The 13,967-nt window shown below is 44.5% G+C and overlaps 1 protein-coding gene across 1 annotated transcript in view; it reads left to right on the forward strand.

Annotated features, from left to right (window-relative positions):
* The window catches only part of LOC125946977 (uncharacterized), a 257,786-nt gene extending 244,031 nt beyond the window's left edge, over positions 1–13,755 (forward strand). The window contains exons 3-4 of the mRNA XM_049671220.1: positions 2,390–2,632; positions 13,570–13,755. Of these exons, the coding sequence (XP_049527177.1) occupies positions 2,390–2,632; positions 13,570–13,729 (403 nt within the window). The 3' untranslated portion in view covers positions 13,730–13,755. The remainder of the gene's footprint in view (positions 1–2,389; positions 2,633–13,569) is intronic.
* The last annotated feature ends 212 nt before the right edge of the window (positions 13,756–13,967 follow it).

Below are 13,967 nucleotides of genomic sequence, written 5' to 3' on the forward strand. Positions count from 1 at the left end.
GGCACATTTTTGTAGTGGTACAAATTAGGGGCAGCTTTTCGGTATTTTCAGGCGATCGTTGAAAGACGGTAGGCTTATTACGGCCTGAGCAGTAAATACGCAAGCAACCAATGTGGAGCCACAAAATCACGCTCCACATACTTTACTCAACTTATCCCGCTCCTCTTGAAAGCTATAACCCTTAATAAAATAGAATTGATCGATTATGGGACAACACCATGGAAATGTTTATGCGAACTCAAGCGCGTATGGACCAATACCAACTTTTGTAAATACTACAGAAGTAAGAGCTCCAAAGCACTTTATGTTGAGCAGGGTTCATAGTGGCAAGTCATGCGAGTTCAAAGTTTTAATTTCAGGCAATTGAAAATTTTAATGCAACTGCTCGAAAAAGACAGGTTTGCTGAACATTCAGCTGCGATTCTATAAGGTTGCACAAGTTTGCAATGCTTTTTTTAATACATTTGAAAGAAGTTGTTTAGGGAAACCTGGAAAAAGTTTGCAATGCTTTTTTTAATACATTTGAAAGAAGTTGTTTAGGGAAACCCGGAAATAACACAAAAACTTGGCTCTGGCTCACCCGCATATTGAGACTCACGCGGTAGTACGCTTAGGATGGTTCGCGTGTTTGTGCTAGCTGGTAACTAATGACGCACATGTCCGCGCCTTTATAGAATTGACGAAATATAGCCATAGGAACAAGCATGTGATAACGACTTGTCAATTTACATTTTCGCACACACGTTAGCACATAGAGACGCATATACGTACGGGCGAACACCTACGGGGAAAAAAAAACTTGGGAGACGCTTAAGCTTCCCCTCTCAGTGTAGAACGCGATAACATAAAAGAGTCCCAGACTGCTTTTCACGCTTCCCGGCAAGTGCAGCTTATGTAACCGTAATATTTACAGGAAAACGCTTGCGGCGAACGCTATGCACGGGGCCGAACTTTCCGTTTCTGTTTTGTCGCCGCGCGGCCAGCGCAGCAGCTGTCGCGGATGCAACGCTATCCGGTGTTGCTGAAAAGAAACGAGCTGCGCAAGCAGCCTGCGTCGATCTGTGATTGGTAAAAACGCGCCACGTGCTGCGCTGTGATTGGTGGACAATTTTCGCACACGGTCAACGCCGGCTACGCCGTGCTTTCTGCGCAACGGGGCCCTTAAAGCAGTTGCTTTAAAACTATAGAAACTGTGGCTCCGAGAACAAGGGATACTATCGATACCCAGGGGCGAATCTATGTTTCTACAGATATGTTTACAGAAGGAGCTCACGTAGCATACGTGTCATGTATGATATGCTGGTCCCATATTACAATAGATAAACTTTACTACTCGTATCCCTCAAACAAAATATTACGCGCACAAACAAAAAAGTCGCAGTTTCCCCGAAACTGTTACTTTTCGCAGCTTTTCGCAGCTGTGACAGCTGCGAAAAGCTGTCAATGCCAGATCTGATGTGAAGAAATGACATACTCGTATACCAGTGTTTACCGGAATGGCTTGTATGGTGCAACTTTTTTTTCAAATGAGGGAAGGAAGCCCGCGAAAAAAAGAAAAGAAAATGCGTGGTGAAACGTCCGCATGCCAGTGACTGAAACAGTCTCAAACGGGAGTTTCGTAATCAATACGGTCATTCACTTTAGACACTTTCAAGGCCAGGTCTTCAAGTTTCATTACGTTCCAAGTGTCTATCATATTTATTTGAGAAGAAAGCGCGAATTACCCTACACACTCGAATTAGCATTTTGACATTATTCCAATGAGTTGGCGTCGTTACGTTAAGATTTGGTTGATCGCAAAGTGTGCGTGTAGTGAAGCACCTAAATGCGTCACGTCACAATGCGTGAGGCTTCAATACACTCATATTCAATTTAATGGTTTACATCGCTATACTCAAAGACCGCCTAGAGCAAGAATTCCGTAACTTCAACAGAACTGCCATGGTGTGTCATGTAGGCCGCATCATCCTCTGAGTATGATGTCGGATTGTATTACACTATCAGAAATGAACACGCCATGCATCAAGAAAACAAACTGTTCCACTTGCCGTCGGATCTGCTAGGCTTTGGTTGCTCAAGTACAGCCTTAAATGAACCGAAGTGATGTCAGAAAACACAAATCGCTAGGCTTTGCCGGTGCATGAAACAGTTATCATAAATATTGCCAAGCACTTCGCACTCACGGACAGACACAATGCGCCGATGATCTTCTGAGCCATGCCGTACCATTGGTGTTGCCTTCTACGTCAAAATTTTCGCGCAATACATGAAGCATTACAGCAGTTGAAGAAGTCATTGTCCCTTATTGTAGAGCCAGTATTTGGATGCCTGATTCGCAAACACAAGCTTTTTTTTTCTTTCTCCACCCATCTCTATCACATACCCACAGGTTCACTATCAACGAACGCGGTGGCCTGCAAGTAGAACCACTGGGGACGCTCGACCTGCCTCGCCCTCCCGAAACGAACGTTCGCCGCGAAATCCTGCGAGGGTGCGCCCTTGCCTCAGCCCTAGTCTTCCTCTTTGTGGCTGTGATGACAACTGCATTGCTCGTGCACGGTGCACGCAATCTCTTCGGACATGTCGAAGACGCCACAACGGACGCTAGCGAAGATGTCGTCATTCAATACAAGTAAGTGGCGGACGCTGCACAAAAAAGTTTGCTCATTTAGAAGGAAATACTATGCCATCAACTACACGCACTCTTCGAAAGAAGCATACTACGTCTGCTATACCCCAAAAACGCAGCAAAATTTGTAAACATCGAGCGAATGCACTTGGCTGCAGTAAGTGTCACTATGGTGGCGGACAACTACATGTGATAGGAACCTGCCATGTCGAATTGATATTAATGCCATTAGCTAAACTAAGTAAACATTAGGTAAACGTAGGTGCTCCGTAGTAGTAATTGAGTATTTACACCTGACATCGAGATTTATACATAAAGCTTTCATGATGTGTACAAAATTCGTCCCAAAAGTACGTGCAGCGAGCCAAAAAAGTGAGAGGGGGTGCAGCTCTGCTGTTTTCTTACTGCCTCCACTCGAAAAGTTACGGTCGAAGTCTTATACGAGCCGGACTGCTGTATCACAAGGGTGAATTTCATGCGCTCATTTTTTATGCAACCCACCTGTAGAAATGTAGATTGACGAGCAGACGGAACAAAGAATCAAAATGACATTTCATGCAAAATTGTGCAAGAATCACCCAAAAATACATCAAGTGCGAAAAATGCGAAAAATGCTTATAAAAGTGATGCCCTGGATGAAATAAGTTTGTTCAAGTAGGTCAAACATTTTCGGGAAGGCCGTGAAAAGCTCAAGACGATGCAAGATCAGGACGTCTCCTCTAGCTCGTACAAAGCTGAAAACAGCAATCATGGGGGTTCTTCCGTGCTCAGTGACAGCCGAGTGAGTGTTAAAGCAATATAAAATACTTGGTTCATGTTAATTCTTCTTTCCGCGCATTTTTTAGTCAAAACTTGGAGAGGTCTTTGCCAAGATGGTGTCGGGTAAACGTGGTGGCCTGCGGGTGGAGCCACTGCATTGCATTGATTGCAAAATTTCAGATGACAGCGATGGATTATTGCAGAGTTTAGTCACCCATAATGGAAATTGGACTTACAAATACATCCAGCTGAAGTTGCTGCCAAAAAAAGTGCCGATGAACAAAGCAAAAATCAGTCTTGTTCACCATGATTGTTTACTGCCATGTAAATGTGCAAGAGAAATTTGTAGCAGCAGGTCAAACTGTCAATGCATCTTTCTATGTAGGGGGAATAAGGTGTCTGAGAGATCGTGTACGCCACGTGCGACCAAATTTGTCAAGAGGGGCGCTAGAGTGTGGACTAGGAAACGGCGCTGTGCAACCTGAATGTGTAATGCGTTGGTTTCTGGCAAGCGATTTCATTACTGTGCTGGAAAAACATACTACTCGTGGCGATTAGCCCCCTGCAACTTTTTTCCCTTAAATGTTACCTGATGCTCCAGCGTTGGTATTTCGGGAAGATGACGACCATTGCTTCTGCAGCGTTTAACAGAAAATAATTTCCTAGGCTGCTTCTAGCAACGGAAGAGGTGGAACCAACGTACTCTACCTAAGTGAGAATATTTATAATTGAGTACATTGATGTATTTGAAAGTTCTTGAAATAAATTTCGCAAATGCATGACATGACCTCTTGGGACAGATCTTGTACTTCCGGTCATCAAACATGCATCTATAACATTGAAGCGGAACGTAGTGTGGATATCGGGGCAGGATATATGCAACATCTAATAGATATCCACGTTACCTACATATTACATCTGCTGCTCCTTTTTTGCACTAATTAAGCTGTCCATCATGAGGTGAAGCATGCATGTGTCGGGATCAGATGAAAAAACAAAATGCAGCATTTCTCAGCTTTGAGAAAAACCTGTAATAAAGCGCGCATTTGTAGTGTTCTGTTCACTTCAATATATAGAATTTTGCAATAGATAGCTTTCTTGCCAATCACTCTAAAAAGTTGAAAAAAGAACCGTATTGAACCGCAACCGCACGTTGATCTTTCTATTCGTAGTGCAGGTTTGACTTTTCGTTCATTGGCACCAGTCCTCCGACTCGAATACGCGCCTTTCGTTTATATCCCAGTTTCATCATGGGTGCCGAGTTCGTCGCCATGTGCTCACTGGAAACAACATCTTCTGAACATACACGTCACAAAACTGATAACGTCAAGTTCTTTCTGTTAATGCTGGATATCGAAACCAGATGCTTGTCTGCCTCCACACCGGCGGAGTCCACGAAGTCGCCGCGGCTGAATATGCACTTCACGTTCGCTTCCGAAATTAATTTTTACAGCCAAACCTAGCACAAGTGGTAGCCCGGTTACCATGAGTCAAGTGACCTCACATGCAAAACACGTTAGCATTGCACGAATTCGCAGTGACACCGCTACTGTTCCTAGCTGCCGATAGAAGAAAGGGTGATTTGCACCTACCAGGACAAGGAGGAGGCCTACGTTCAAGGCTACGTTCCTCGTCAACTATAACACTGTCCATAACCTAGTCATTCGTGTCCTATACTCGCAAAATGATCTATATAACAGGGTAAAACAGTTGGCGCATTCTTGTAAGCATACAGCATTTCCTATGATTGACACAAGTGCCACAAAAGGTAGCAACGTTGACTAATTCTCGTGAGGCTGAAGTTGATTTGCTGCATGCTTACGTCACTAGTTTACTATGGCCAGACTTCATACACACTGCGGCGAACACAGTAGCATTGATTCACTGCATTGGTCCACCGTTGCGGTCCCACATGTGAAGTAGTTTGTACTCGTCTTAAAGTGGTCACTTTAGAGAGCGAAAGTTGTTTGCGAAAATAACACAAAATGTTTAAGCTCCATAGACATTGCTGTGATCAGCAAGTTGACAGACCGTGACCCATTTTACCAGATGAAAAAATTTTGCACCACTCCAGAAAACACAGAGAGGGATGCTCCTTGGGTTTCGAGGGCATGCTTACTGTCCAGTCAAATCGCCAGTTAGACCAATATAAACATGCAAAAATTATTTACAAAGATTATTTACAAACATTATTTACTGCTGTGTAAACGCATGCCTCAATACCTATAACTCATGACACATACCATGTAGCTTAAGATTCTCTAGTTCCATAGCTCTGCGATCAAGGTAAATTTGGAAAATAACACAAATGCGCAGATGCGGCATCCTTAGTCAGGAGAGCAGATCAAAAGCACCTAATCATGTAGCGCAATGGCAGTGAAATTTTTCCGTGCTGAATTCAAAGCAGAGAAATGCTTTCAAATGCGTAAAAATTTTACTCTGATTGAGCACGATCAAAAATAACGACTTAGGCCTACTCATAGAAAACGCACTCAAACCTGCAAAACACATTTAAAGCTATACACAGGAAGCATGTAAACGTACAGAAGATAACCAAAATGTTCGGAAAAATACTTCCGTTCTTCAGACATCCCTCATAGACCAAATATTTTGATCAGCTGAAAAAACCAACGCCATGTGTGCTTGAGGACCACGTTACAACAACGCGTGTCTTAACTGCCGAAATGACTTCGTCACCGTGCACCAGACCTGCACAACGCGCAAAGCGCTATACAAGGAAGACCACCGCTAGAACTTGAAGAGCGCCGCCAGACGACAATCGGACACACTATGTGGACACCGCTTGTGGTACAAGCTAGTTGAGTGCTACGCCATGAACCTGCACCAGAACTGCCAAAACTGGGCATCACCTCCCTCGGTCCCCAAAAAGTGCCCATAACGTATCACATCAGAAGGGAGTGTAAAAAACATACAACCGAGATACCCTAAACGCAACGCCTGCCGACGATCGGACAAGGAGCATCGCAGACATTGTGCGCTTGGCGAATCAATTGAGCACTAGTGGAAGCGTCAGTTATGTCAGTGTCACAACCTCCGCCGCTCCACACCATAATTTAGATGAATGTAGCGTCATAAGTTGATCCGACAAGCCTCTGAAGAATGTTCTGCAGTGTACTTTATTTTCTGCAAAGGTAAAAACGTGCTTAAGGGGAAGCTTTAGCACGAGCCAAACTCCAACGCCGCCTATTAAAATACATGTAAAACGCATTTCTCAGGGATGTACAACATAGATTTTAAGAAAATTTATCGAATTTCGTAGGGAAAGTGGCGTTCTAGCGACTGTTGGAGGCAAAATTCTAATTTGTGGCATGATTACAAAAGGTATAGCCATTCTGTAAACTGTATGTGGCTAGAAATTTCAAAGTGGATGCATTTCATATACTAATTTAGAAGTTAGTGGATTTGTTACCATGTCTAATCATCATCAGCCTATATTTGTGTCCATTGCAGGACGAACGCCCCTCCCTGCGATGTCCCAATTACCCCTGTCTTGCGCTAGCTGATTCCAACTTGCGCTTGCAAATTTCTTGACTTCATCACCCCACCAAGTCTTCTGCCGTCCTCGACTGCGCTTCCCTTCTCTTGGTATCGATTCTGTAACTCTAATGGTCCACCGGTGATCCATCCTACCCATTACATGGCCTTCCCAGCTCCATTTCTTGCGCCCAATGCCAACTAGAATATTGCTTATCCCATTTGTTCTGTCATCCATGCCAGCTCTCTTCCCGTCCTTTTGATGTTAGGCCTAACATTTTTCGTTCCATCACTCTTTGTGCATGTCCTTAACTTGTTCTCGAGCCTCCTTGTTAACGTCCACGTTTCTGCGCCATATCTGAGCACCGGTAGAATGCAATGATTGTACACTTTTCTTTTCAACGACAGTGGTAAGCTCCAAGTCAGGATTTGACAATGCCTGCCGTATGCACTCCAACCCAATTTTATTCTTCCGTAAATTTCTTCAGTCCCCTGTGAGTGATTGACCTAGATATACGTACTCCATTACAGACTCAAGAGGCTGACTGGCGATCCTGAATTCTTGTTCCCTTGCCATGCTATTGAACATTGTTTGTCTTCTGCATTTTATCAGCCCCACTCTCACACTTTCGCGGTTAAGGTCCTCGATCTTTTGCTGTAATTCGTCCCCATTGTTGCTGAATAGGACAATGTCATCTGTAAACCGAATTTTGCTTTGATATTCGCCGTTGATCCTCACTCCTAAGCCTTCCCAGTATAAGAGCTTGAATACTCCTAAGCATGCAGTGAATAACATTGGAGAGATTGTGTCTCCGTGCGTTACCCCTTTCTTGATAGTTATCTCTTTCTTTTCTTGTGGAGAACCAAGGTTGCTGTGCAATTCATGTAGATATTTGCCATGATATTCACGCATGCCTCCTGTACTCCTTGATTCGCAATACCTATATGACTGCTTGTATCTCTACTGAATCAAATGCCTTTTTATAATCTATGAAATCTATATAGAGAGGTTGACTGTACTCCGCAGATTTCTCTATTACCTGCTTGATGACATGGATATGATCCATCGTAGAATATCCCTACTGAAGCGAGCCTGTTCTCTTGGTTGACTGGAGTCAAGTGCTGCCCTGGTTCTATTGGAAATTATCTTGGTGAATATTTTATGCAATACTGAAAGCAAGCTAACGGGTCTATAATTCTTCAATTCTTTAACGTCTCCCTTCTTATGGATGAGTATAACGCTGGCGTTCTTCCAGCTTGCTGGGACACTTGCAGTCGTAAGACATTACGTATAAAGGGCCACAAACTTTTCAAGCATGATATCTCCTGCATCTTTAAATAAATCGACTGTCATTACATCTTATCCAGCAGCTTTTCCCCTCTTCATGTCTTTCAAGGCCCCTCTAACTTCATCGCTAGTTATAGAAGAAGCCTCTGTATCGTGATCATTACTACTTCGAATGAAAGTAGCTTGGCTGCTCTGCGAACTGTACAGGTCAGTATAGAATTCTGGGCTGCTTTTACTATCTCATCGAAATTTCTGATATTACCCTGCTTATCTTTCAGTGCATACAGTTTGCCTTGTCCTATGCCAATGTTTTCTTCTCACTGATTTCATGCGGCGTTCATATTTTACTGCTTCCTCAATCTTTTCCACGTTATAACTTCGAAGATCCCTACTTTCTTCTTGTTGATCAGTGTCAACAGTTCAGCGAAATCTGTCTGATTTGTCACTTTCAGGTTTTTCCGTTTCTTTATTAGGTCCTTTGTTACTTGGGAGAGCGCATCTACTGGTTGCTTTGGTGCCTTACCTCCCACTTCAATTGCTGCTTCCGAGATCAGCCTAGTTACGCTTTCATTCATTTCTTCTATGTTGTCTTTCTCTTCCTGTTCTAAAGCTGCATATTTGTTTGCGAGCACCAGCTTGAATTGATCTGCTTTTACCCTTAGTGCGTCTAGGTTGGCCTGTTTCTTCTTGACTTATTTATATCTTCCTCTCTTCTATTTAGAGAACTCCTTGACATCACTAACTTATGTCACTGCTCTTTACCCTACCTGACACCTCTACATCCTTCACCATGTTTAATAGGATTTTGCAAACGTCCTGCTACCATACTGGTGGTGTGGTTAGGAGCCATGCACCTAACATCCGTAACATGATGTTGCTTTAGAAGCACTAATAATGGATTTTACCATCTATTACCATTTTTCACAGCCAAAGTACTGAGTTGTAAACTTGGTAGTTTCGATTTTTTGACAATGTGGTAGTTTCAAAAAGTTTGATAAAAAAATCTATGCCCTAAATCAGGAATCGCCTTCCAGTACTCGCAACCTTTTAACTTCTTCGTTAAATTGCAATAAACTTCATCAAATTCGGTGCAGTAATTTCCCAGAACAACGATTTCTCCTTTCCCATGTGTCTAGACAGGACCTCCGGACCTAATTCTTCTTCCTAAGACTGCACGCTGAGGCTGCTTTTTGAATCGGAGAAGGTTGACCATGACTTCTTCGAAACACAGAATGAGTAACACTAGTGCTTTGGGAGACTGGTAAACGTTGCTTTCACGTCGTCGACTCCTTGTAAAATTTGCTTCCTAAAACTAACCGTTGGCTTGCGCAATAAACAATTTTTTTTACATTTTTGACGGCTATAATACATATATTGACTCAACATCAAGATCGTCGCTTGACTAGTTACCAGACCTACTGCGCAACAATACCCACGTCACAACCATAGAAAGGACGCAGACATAGCGCCAATTTTTTCCAGCCGTTGAAACGTCATGCGCGTCTAGTTTCCTCCGCTTCCTCGCGGCGGCGGTCCCATCGCTCACGCGAAGGTATATAAAAACCAGAAAGACAAGTTTCCGTTCTCCATTTTGAATTGCACTTTTCTTCTGTCGTCGTAATGTGGAAACCGCGTATATTCTGGACTCCTGAGGAGCAACGCACCTACGAAGAGCGACGGCTGGAACATAGACGAGAATGCAATTGTCGTCGGCAGGCGGAATACACCACTGATAAAGATCGTGCACAAAACGCCAAGCGTATGCAGTGAGCCGTGCAAGACGACCAACTTCTCGAGGCACACAACACGGCAAAAAGACGCAGACACCGTGCTGTTAAATTGGACAACTTTAATGGAACATACGCTAAATTGAAGAGGCTTTCTGGACAGACAGTTTGGGTGTTCTTTTAGGGTGTGTGATTGGCTGCGGTTGGACAACGACTTGACCAAGATCGGCAATGCGTGGGATCCTGGAAAACGGACCCGTGTACTGCAAGTACTGTCAGACTCCTTTCCGGACACCAGGGACGTTGAAAATTTCCAAGTGTTGCGGACGTGTGCTAAACAGCTTCGCTGGCCATCCACCTTCACTGAGTGGAATGGCTCATGATTTTTTCAGCGCAGAATAAGGCGACGCCTTATTTTGTAGGTAATGCCGAAAAGCCGCGCACACTAGGTCAAATGTCACTTACGGTGAGAGGTAATGATGGTGATACTTTTTAGCTTTTGCTAACAAGAAATTGCCAACTTTTATAGTTTTCGTGACGCTTCCACTTGTATTTCGAACGTCTAATTTTGTGCGGAGATTCTTCCGTATCTACACTATCTCATAGTAGATTTTCGACGCACTTCAAAGTGGCGTTGAAGTTGTAGTTTAGGATTTAATTTTGTTATTCTTAAAGCAAACAAGTTGAGAGTCGTCGAAATTGCTTAGCAGCGAAATGAGTGCATCAAACTCGCTCACTGGCAAGTGCGTTTTACAGCGAATGTCAGTACAGGATAATTCACATCGGTGACTGACAGTGGCCGCCCGTGCAAGTTGGTCTCAAAGCGAGCCGTCGCAAATGGTCATTTTTCGCGAAAAGCGGCCATTTTGGTCTAGTCGCTTGCTGCTCGAGTTTTCAGTCGCGCGACCGCAGTCGCCAAACTGCTGAACCAATTAGATGCGCAGGAATGGGACGTCGGTGTACGATGATGCTGATGATACTATTGTACAGGGAAATGCAATTCTGAGCTTATAGCGACTGGTGAGTCGCGCTTGCCGTTCTGAGCATCCGTCACCCTCAGCCGAGTTTTGGTCGCCAGTCGCACGTGGTCGTGTGACCTCCTCGAGTCGCCTGTTTGAATGAGCCTTAAATGTTTATACGTGTGAGCATCCAGCTGAGGACACAGAGGATAACTCTCAGCGGCAGTGCGTCGATTGCACTTCTGCAGCAACAGAAACCAGACTGTTACCAGAAGAGGAGTCCCTCTAGACAAGAAAAAACGCAAGCACCACAGCTAATTGGTATCCAAAATTATTTCACCTGTTTGGACAACACGTGTAACCCGAACACTATTCTAGACTTTTAGCAGTCATTTCACATCTTCAATGATTCCTTTGTGCTGATTGATTTCTAGGCAGAGAAAGACGTACGCTCACCAAATAAAACCTAAAGCAAGACGTTTCGGCTTCCGTACGCAACCTTTCTTCTCAATGGTGAACCGAACAGTGGTTCCTTATGGGCATCCGTCGAACCCTCAAAAACTTGATTGATTTCTGCATTGCAATTATTTTTGTGTACATTATTTTACATGATTATTTCGCGGGATATCTAATGCACGCTACCATAGTTATTATGTATTGAACTTGAGTGGTGAGCTTTCAATTTGATCGGAGCTCGAAGTGGATGTTTTGTTGCTAGCTTCTAAACTGACGTTTAAAGAACATAGGCGCTATAAGGTAAAATGATTCCAAACTGTTTTGATTCCGAACTCCTGACGTCAATTGACTTAAGCACTAACGCAAGCATCGGGAGGTGACCCACAGTGTTGTCTGAACAACCTAATCCAAAACTCTCCTCGCCTATAGGAGGTAACCTTTGTTTGCTTTCAAAACCAGTAACATTAGACTGTCTACACTCAGCGGTCTTTCTTGTCTAATTGTCTGACAAGAGGCGAGGAGCATGCTCTAGTGGAGATGGTTTTGATGGGGCCCAGCCAGCACAGTGAAAATAGATAACCGCATGAAGAAGGCGGTGCCGGCTTCTTCGATTGGTCCGCTTCGCCTTACTTAGCTCGTAGTGGCTGGTCAAAAATCGCGGCGGCATGCAACGGAAGGATAAGAATGCTGCTAAAACGGATCCTCAGCAAGGAAGAGTTGGCAGAGCGATGTCATATGCATGCAGAAAGGGCTCGATAACGTTTTACTGCCTCGCAAAAAGGTTTATTATGCGCAAATTAATACATGCTCACCGGCAGGTGCGAGTAGCTAGGGCCTGAGCGACCGTCGGGCAGCCATCTTCTATTTCTTTCGGAACGGGGCAGTCTGTTGCTATTCAGAAAATTTTCTGTTTTGTTCGGCAAATTAATGCATTATTTTCGCGTACATGTCACTTTGACGTGGTCAGTTTTCGCGATTTTGCGAGGTCGCGTGACAGACAGGCGAATTGGGCGTAGCCAGGAAACATTGGACCAATATCAGAGGGCTGATGGTGAAAAGGCGTCGAATCAGGAATGATTATTTTTCTTTTGTACGGTTTATTCATGCATAATCAGTATGTACACGTTACATCAGATGGGGAGCTTTCGCGGCTTTCGTGTCGTCGTGTGACAGACAGGTGAAGTTGGGCGTGGCCCGAAAATGTTTTGACCAATCGTGGAGGCTTATTGCAGAAATTGGAATCAAAACAGCTTGCAATCATTTTACATTATAGCGCCCCATATGAGGATCATTTATATTGTAAAATTTGAAACATGTCCTGCTGTTTGATATGAACGAGTGCAATGGCTAAATTCCATTTTACAGCGAAGCTGTTAAGGGTTCAATCTTCTATGGTCACGTCCGGATGTAGAAAAAAAACTCTCATTGTCTGTATGCAGTATGTGCGAGTGAAAGCGTGTGAGCGATCGCGCGGTTTTACGGGGAGCGAACGCACGGCGGAGAGCTAACGCGACATCTTCTTTCGCGCGAAAGGCCGTGGGAGGACGGGAGGGAGGGGAGGCGACGTTTAGCTGCGGCACAATATGCGTATCTTGCGATCGGGCGCAATGGGAACTGGCGACTCAATCTCCCACGCGAAAGAAGAACAGCGGAAAGGCAGCGCGGGAGGGAGGTGTTGCGGCTTCTGCTCTGCGAGCAACTTGTACTTTGTACTTTGCGCGGCGCCGGGCGGTAGCGCGCACCGCATCTTGAAAACGATTTGCAACACGGCTTCTACCTTTGCAGGCGCTGTTACTTCACCGCTCAGTTCCCTTTGAAGCGATAGATCGCATGAACCTTCGCCCGCTGCTGCTGGCGCGCTTGCTCACAACAGCGTTTTGACAGTGGTTGTGTGCGGGCACACAAACAACACGCACAACTGCTGTCGACGGCGGCGGCGTTTTGCCCGAGTTCGCGCCGAACGCGTGTTGCGTGGGTGACGTGTTTATGAAGAACGTCCCAACCTTTGCCGTACACCCTATGGCAGTGTACCGTAGCGACCATCGTCCCTGTGGTAACTAAATAATGAAAACCACCGGATCATATATATTTCTCATTCTTTAATAGTTCAAATTACCAATTACACCCTCACATCTTAATAGTCATAATTAGAAAAACATAATTCCCACCATAGTACAGCTTCGCTGGTCTTCCGTCTCCACCCCAGTGGAAGGGCTGACAGTTTTTTATTTATTATTACTGCATGTTTTCTTGCAGGGATCCACCTGCGCCCAAAAGTACATCCCGGTACAATAACGGCACCCGAAGTCGTGGAGGTGGCGACGAGCCCGGCACAGGCTCTCTGGTCGAAGACGACAGCTTTGACACGACGACAGCAGTGGAGAGCAGTGCACGTTTTGGCGAACCATCATTCTGACTAGCTCGGACGTAATGTGTGCCACCGTTGAAGATTTATTTGGTGTGCACTTCATTTTTCACTTGTGGCAATGTATGAATCATGTTTTATGGAAGTCCTTGGTATACGTTCAGTCTTCTGCATCAATTTCAGAACATTTTCAACGCACTGATTGGTACGAAGCAGAAAATAGAAATCTGTCTCCCGGAGCACGTCTCGGCAAATAGAGCAATTGCGTTCCAGCTGTAGTTTTAGTGGT

Source organism: Dermacentor silvarum, chromosome 7, assembly GCF_013339745.2.
Source record: "Dermacentor silvarum isolate Dsil-2018 chromosome 7, BIME_Dsil_1.4, whole genome shotgun sequence".
NCBI classification, from domain to species: domain Eukaryota; kingdom Metazoa; phylum Arthropoda; class Arachnida; order Ixodida; family Ixodidae; genus Dermacentor; species Dermacentor silvarum.